The 7,490-nt window shown below is 42.6% G+C and overlaps 1 protein-coding gene and 1 long non-coding RNA gene across 3 annotated transcripts; one reads left to right on the forward strand and one right to left on the reverse strand.

Annotated features, from left to right (window-relative positions):
- Positions 1-300: 300 nt before the first annotated feature.
- LOC113021711 (neurogenic differentiation factor 4-like) lies at positions 301-4,420 on the reverse strand. 2 transcript variants are annotated; one of them, XM_026166422.2, is made up of 2 exons: positions 4,279-4,420; positions 301-2,089 (listed from the first exon to the last, which is right to left on the reverse strand). In XM_026166422.2, the coding sequence occupies exon 2, from the start codon at positions 2,081-2,083 to the stop codon at positions 1,094-1,096; it is 990 nt and encodes a 329-aa protein (XP_026022207.2). In that variant the 5' UTR covers positions 2,084-2,089; positions 4,279-4,420; the 3' UTR covers positions 301-1,093. The 2 variants fall into 2 exon arrangements, with proteins under 2 accessions (XP_026022207.2, XP_080158012.1); XM_080301886.1 differs by having other exon boundaries at positions 4,234-4,372.
- A 216-nt stretch (positions 4,421-4,636) lies between these two features.
- Positions 4,637-6,994, forward strand: LOC145428920 (uncharacterized). Its single transcript, XR_013909272.1, has 2 exons — positions 4,637-4,866; positions 5,942-6,994. It is a non-coding gene; the product is annotated as an uncharacterized LOC145428920 (long non-coding RNA).
- Positions 6,995-7,490: the final 496 nt, after the last annotated feature.

Genomic DNA, 7,490 nt, shown 5'->3' on the forward strand with positions numbered 1-7,490 from the left:
AGCTTGGATCATACCAATATCAGGGGGGGATTCATGCACAGTCGTAAATTCCCACAGTGTGCACTATGTGCTTCGAATATTGTGTGTACTTTTTGTTTTATACAGTTGTCAGCCAGGCATCTAACTATGAAAAAATTACACTCCAAAATACCCCGGGCTTCTGACAAAACAACCCGGGCTTAAGCCCCGTAAGCCACCCCCACGCTCCGCCCCTGGTTTAAACGATGGATTCTGATGAATATATATGCTTAAAAATAAAACATTTCATCAAGTAGTAAACAAAAGAAAAAACAGACTTAATTGAACTTTCAGTATTTTAATAACATCAATTGTCCCAAAGGAAACAAGACTGAAAAGAAAAACAGTCATATGTTGCAGTTTCTTTACAATTTTAACCTGAGAATTACAATTTTTGCTTCTCCGCGATCCCCTTTGCAAACCTCCACATTACAGAAAATTTAAAATAAAGACAAACAAACAAATATCTCTCTCTTCGGTCATTACTCACAGAAGATCAGCTTGATCCCCACAAATGAATGGTTTCAAGTGTGAAACTTGAATATAATGGAACAAAAAACTGGACACAAAACAAGGATAAGATATTAGATGGATGAGTCTAAGTGACAAAGAAAAGCTTGGACTACAAATATGTACAAATAAAAACAAAAAAAACAAAAACACACACATCAGAAAAAAATTAATTTACACCATCTTAAATTAACGAATAAATTAAAAATACTTTATGTGGAATAATATCTGGTGTTACCAAAGCTTAATTAGAAGTGCTTATTTTACAGTACCCGGGCAGCTGGACAGCAGCAGCCTGCTATGTCCTTATATCATTTGGTAAATGAGTTTTGGAAAACAATTTATTGGTTTAAGTCAAATATTTTCTAATACTAGCAATGCTGAGTAGTGCTACTCTACTGTGCAAATGTTCCACAAGTGTTAAAAAACAAACTATTCTACAGTGCTTGACTACCAGTCTGTCTACTGAGAGAGAGCCAGCTTCTTTAAATCAGCCTGAGTGTTTGTGAAGGACGGGACTCCATCCTTCAAGTCGTACTGAAGGCTGATGTGGAACCGATCCTCCTCAGTCTCTGTAGACAGATGTAATCTGTCGGGGAGGCATGTGCGGTGGATGATAGGAGTCATATGGCCCCTCTAAGTGTACATCATATCCGGTATGTGTATGATACAGCACCTGCTCCACAGGGGTGGGAGAGTAGCGGTGGGAAGGTGGGTAGTGAGGTGAAGGCTCCTGTTTGGCCACCAGGTTGCTACTGATGCTGAGAGGTGGTGTAGGCGGGCCATCATATGGAGGGGTTCCCACGCCACCAGCATTGTACTCGTTTGGTGAGTGATTCTCATAGGGTCTTCCCTTCATCGCCCTCAAGTGAAGCAGGTGAGCTGAGTCAAATGTGCCATATGGGGGACTTGGCAGTCCTGGAGAGGAGTAGCTCACCATGCCACCAAGTGTAGGTGGTGGCCGACCTCCATGTCTGTCTTCAGGCCTCATCCCAGGACCCGGAGCTGGTCCCATCTGTAAGCAGCCGGCAACCAGGTTGGTCGTGGGCTGTGACAGTCCCTTACACAGCGTTTCCATGAAAGCCCTGCTTTCTGTGGACAGGCCCCCCTCCAGAGCCTCAGACAGAGCACAGATGTAGTTGCGGGCCAGCCGTAACGTCTCGATCTTGGACAGCTTCTGTGTTTTGGAGTGACAGGGCATGATGCTGCGCAGGTTTTCAAGTGCATCATTTAGGCCGTGCATACGCGAGCGCTCCCTGGCATTCGCTTTTATTCGCCTCGCACGGAAACGCTCCTGCCGGGCCTTGGTCATCCTCTTTCTCTTAGGCCCTCGTCGTTTTGATTCATCCTCTGGTCCTTCCTCTCTGTCCTCCTCATCTTCCTCTGCGTCCTCACTCCCCATCTCTCTGGCCTGTTGGATCATGTCACCTGTTCTGTAGCTGTGCGATGGGGCCGATGGATCCCCATCAGGTGAGCTCATGTCTCCGTCCATCCACTGCAGAGGGCTGACGACCTCCTCACCCTCCCCTTGTCTAACATATGGCTTTATCATCATAGCAATCTGCCAAAAAATAGAGAATAAAGAACATCTTTGTGACACACATGCTGTAATAATAGCAGACAGTATTGTTTATTAGACCTCAGATTCATCATTGTCAAGTTCGTTGTTGTTGGTTTCCAGCTTCTTCTTTTATATAAAGCAATGCATTCAACATGAGTACTGTAATACATACAGTGACTGTACTTACACTAGGATTTGTTTTGAAATTCTATGAATGTTATCTGTTTTTCCTAAACATATGATAATACAAAATATTGGGGTTTTTTCCTAAAGTCATGTGCTGTTGAAAGTATTGCATTAAACTGGAATGTATATTTTAGGTTATTGGTCACTGAGGTCATCCTACATAAGTATTACCTAAATTCTGAATAATTTATAATGCACTGAAATATATTTATTTCTGTAATATTTTGATCAGAGCCTTTTCACATGTGAATTTGCTCCTTTTAACTTTTATTTTATTTATTTAATTTTTTTTTAGCACCACTAAAGAGGAATACTTAGCAGCTTTTGTTTGGACTGAACTTGGTGATTCTGGACCTGTCTCAGATTATAAGTGTTCCAGTGGATTAAACAGCTCTTCATAAATCAGCAGGTGATCAGCAGTTTATCTTTCCTGGCTTCATAATAAAGGTGTGTTAGCCATAATTAACAGCCCCACCTCCTACAAATGCTCATCAGTATTATCGTTTGTTTTTCAAGGAACATGTAATCTCTTCTGGATCATGTTTTTAATGCATCATAAAATAATTTTGTAATGACATTGCCACTAATGTTACTAATTTCTGACTGTTGTTTTAATCATGTATGACTACAAAATGTAGCAGGTGGTTAATATTGTTCAAGGATATTTTAGCATAATCTCCTAAACCTAACCAACACTATTTGGTTCCTAAACCTCACCAACGGAAGTGGAAATAAAAAATCAAAAGTTTGCAAATTAAATGAAAGAAATTAAGTATAAGACCAAGTATAAAAATCTAGTGTATTTCTGTCACTGTTTGCTTCTCTTTGCTGTAAGATCTTTCGATTAGCGAAAAAATACTTTTCCTGTTCTTTTCATCTAGAAACATAACTTAACTTACTTCCCAGAAAGATTGTCTGTGAAGGTTCTCAGTCATCCAGGTCATCGTAGTCAAAGGAGCTTGCAAAGAAAAGCGTCTGGACTTCTTTAAGTTACTTGAAGACGTTTCACCTCTCATCCGAGAAGCTTCTTCAGTTCTAAGGTCAAATGGTGGCGATATCTGGGACTCTCCACCATTTGACCTTAGAACTGAAGAAGCTTCTCGGATGAGAGGTGAAACGTCTTCAAGTAACTTAAAGAAGTCCAGACGCTTTTATTAGCAAGCTCCTTTGACTCCCAGAAAGATTATACGATGTTAAGGTTGGGGAAGGTTAAGGGGTGAATTAAGGGGTCTGATGGCCGTGGTAACCTGGGGTTAGTGAATACAAGTCTTAAGTCACAAGGAATAAACATCAATAACCTTTAAAACCATTATTTTTGCACAAATAAGTCCTCAAACGGGCCGACGGTTTCAGCACCGGACAGTTCCTGATGCGCGCTTCTCAGCCTCATGTACTTCTGATTGGCCAAACATTACAGCTGCAGAGAGAGGTGATGGCTTTTAATGCTTTTATAGCTACATGAATTTTCCCCTATATGTATTATCTGCTTTACCCGTCTTCTCCCCTTCCCTTGTTCTTTGGGTAATCCCGGTCAACTTGTGAACTGGTAATGCCCCAGCAAGTCACCGACAGGACTTTAATCTGGGCCATCACAGGATTTACTCCGTGGATGAAGCAACGACCATGGGATTAAATGAAAGATCGACATCCCGCAGATCAGTAGCCTGACAGAGGGCTCAGTCTGAATTCAAATAGACATTTTCAAAGGCAGAAATATTAATGTCTCCCCACAAATTGCGTGCCTAAGCAGTTATTGCTGAAGTATATTAAGATAAGCCTTTTGTACTTTTTTCATTAGATATATTAATTTCTTGTTGACTTTACGTGCACTTGCTTTAGTTCAAAATAAAATCCCTATGCCAAAAAAATCTGGTACTCTAAACTGAAAGCAAGTTGCCTGTAAGATACATTAAAATGTAAATTACGTGTAAACAGTGTGTCCACACTGACTCACTCACATGTGAGACCCGCAGAGCCTCTCTCGGCTGCGCTATGAAACATACCGGTGCTGATGTGTCCCGGGACCGCCTCAGGAAGTCTGTCAGATGATATTTGTCCTTTCTCCACGGATCACAGCTCGGTCACACCGTCCATCAAGCAGCGCTGAAGTTCAGTGGCGTCTCCTTGTGCGGAGCTGCTCAGCCTCTCAGTGCGGGTCACTCTGAGGGGGCTCCGGGTTTTAACCTTCACGTTAAAGCTCCTCCTCTTCCCACTCCCATCCAATTCCTGTTGACGCGCTTCGGCTCGCGCGTGGCCGGCCCGTGGCTGTAGCCCCTGGAGCTCAAAGACTTGCGCGCACGCGAGCGCGTGTGTGAGAGATGTGCATAAGCTCACTGAAATTGTCGAGACAAACAGGGGAGGCCCGGGCCTTTGTTGAGGCGCGAGGGCGGCCGCCAAATCCGCAGCACGGTGTCAGTGAACGGAGGGGAGACGCGCTCGGTCGCGTGAGCCTAACTGTATGTGACAGCTCGGAGTTGCGTGTGAGCAGGTGTTTGAGCCATTCCCCTCGTCCAGCATAGGCCCTTTGCGCTGTGGAGATGAGGCTGTTAAACAAGTTCACCTCAACTGAGAGGCCGCTCTGACCAGAAGGGGTAAGTTTGGTCTCCTGAGGTGTGCGCTTAAATGAGCAATGTGACTTCGAGACTCGCTCCAGCCCCCCTCGTCCTCTCTGCGGGACATGGGTGTCTGAATATTGAGGCTTAGCACCATAACCCACATTCACTGACAATGAATGAATGTCTTCGCTTATCAGAATTATTCAATAGCTGTAAGTTAACCTTGAATTTGAAAAGTCCAGTAATTTCTTTTATTGCATTGAACTTTTATGTCAGTAGTTTGAGCAAATTGCAACACAGTTTTCACTCTGATTTGCTCAAAAAACAAAAAATTATATGGATGCTAGCTCTATTCAGTGTTGACCGCAGAACCTGCTGTATCGCTTCAGCCACGTCACTCTATTCAGTGATGGGGACCATGAAACGTGGCTGAAAGTCTTAAAGACAAGGGAATATGATGAGGTATACTAATGATTAGATTAATAATGATTAATAATTAATAATGATTATACAGATTACATTAACTTTTCAGCTGACTAAGAATTACAACTAAAACACTTGTGACTGTATATTTGACATTTTATTCGACTAATATACAGGTAACGTCAAGTAGGTGGCAAATTTCACACAATGATTTAAAGTCATATTATTTCAAGGAAAGAAAATGTTAGCAATCCAGATGTAAATAGACGCATGCTCATAACCATCCAAAGTTCTCCAAAAAGTGAGGATGACAAATTGTCTTGCTGATTGTTGTCATTTTTCTAAACTGGAGAAAAGAGAGAGCGTGAGATTGGGAATGCTGTACAGGGAGTGCAGAATTATTAGGCTAATGAGTATTTTGTCCACATCATCCTCTTCATGCATGTTGTCTTACTCCAAGCTGTATAGGCTGGAAAGCCTATTACCAATTAAGCATATTAGGTGATGTGCATCTCTGTAATGAGAAGGGGTGTGGTCTAATGACATCAACACCCTATATCGGGTGTGCATAACTATTAGGCAACGTCCTTTCCTTTGGCAAAATGGGTCAAAAGAAGGACTTGACAGGCACAGAAAAGTCAAAAATAGTGAGATAAAGTATTCTGATTCTGATTCTGATATCTTGCAGAGGGATGCAGCAGTCTCAAAATTGCAAAGCTTCTGAAGCGTGATCATCGAACAATCAGGCGTTTCATTCAAAATAGTCAACAGGGTCGCAAGAAGCGTGTGGAAAAACCAAGGCGCAAAATAACTGCCCATGAACTCAGAAAAGTCAAGCGTGCAGCTACCAAGATGCCACTTGCCACCAGTTTGGCCATATTTCAGAGCTGCAACATCACTGGAGTGCCCAAAAGCACAAGGTGTGCAATACTCAGAGACATGGCCAAGGTAAGAAAGGCTGAAAGACGACCACCACTGAACAAGACACACAAGCTGAAACGTCAAGACTGGGCCAAGAAATATCTCAAGACTGGTTTTTCTAAGGTTTTATGGACTGATGAAATGAGAGTGAGTCTTGATGGGCCAGATGGATGGGCCCGTGGCTGGATTGGTAAAGGGCAGAGAGCTCCAGTCCAACTCAGACGCCAGCAAGGTGGAGGTGGAGTACTGGTTTGGGCTGGTATCATCAAAGATGAGCTTGTGGGGCCTTTTCGGGTTGAGGATGGAGTCAAGCTCAACTCCCAGTCCTACTGCCAGTTTCTGGAAGACACCTTCTTCAAGCAGTGGTACAGGAAGAAGTCTGCATCCTTCAAGAAAAACATGATTTTCATGCAGGACAATGCTCCATCACACGTGTCCAAGTACTCCACAGCGTGGCTGGCAAGAAAGGGTATAAAAGAAGAAAAACTAATGACATGGCCTCCTTGTTCACCTGATCTGAACCCCATTGAGAACCTGTGGTCCATCATCAAATGTGAGATTTACAAGGAGGGACAACAGTACACCTCTCTGAACAGTGTCTGGGAGGCTGTGGTTGCTGCTGCACGCAATGTTGATGGTGAACAGATCAAAACACTGACAGAATCCATGGATGGCAGGCTTTTGAGTGTCCTTGCAAAGAAAGGTGGCTATATTGGTCGCTGATTTGTTTTTGTTTTGTTTTTGAATGTCAGAAATGTATATTTGTGAATGTGGAGATGTTATATTGGTGTCACTGGTAAAAATAAATGATTGAAATGGGTATATATTTGTTTTTTGTTAAGTTGCCTAATAATTATGCACAGTAATAGTCACCTGCACACACAGATATCCCCCTAAAATAGCTAAAACTAAAAACAAACTAAAAACTACTTCCAAAAACATTCAGCTTTGATATTAATGAGTTTTTTGGGTTCATTGAGAACATGGTTGTTGTTCAATAATAAAATTATTCCTCAAAAATACAACTTGCCTAATAATTCTGCACTCCCTGTATATGCAATTTAGGAAAAGAGCACCACATGCTCTAACAGAGGGGCTTAACATAGTTTACAGGGTAATCTGCAATTCCAAACTATGTGCTTTCACTTTATATTCATTCCCAAGTCGACCACCTTGCCCCATGCTCCTCCCCCCGCATCTTTTCCTGTCCTATTCCACACCTGCAGCCTGAGATGGGAATAGCAGAGCTGGGTCTCTTACATCCCCAGAGTGGAACCGGCAGGGGAATATGATAGCTGAGGCCTCGTGTCCCCGTT

This window comes from Astatotilapia calliptera, chromosome 5 (assembly GCF_964374335.1).
Source record: "Astatotilapia calliptera chromosome 5, fAstCal68.1, whole genome shotgun sequence".
NCBI classification, from domain to species: Eukaryota; Metazoa; Chordata; class Actinopteri; order Cichliformes; family Cichlidae; genus Astatotilapia; species Astatotilapia calliptera.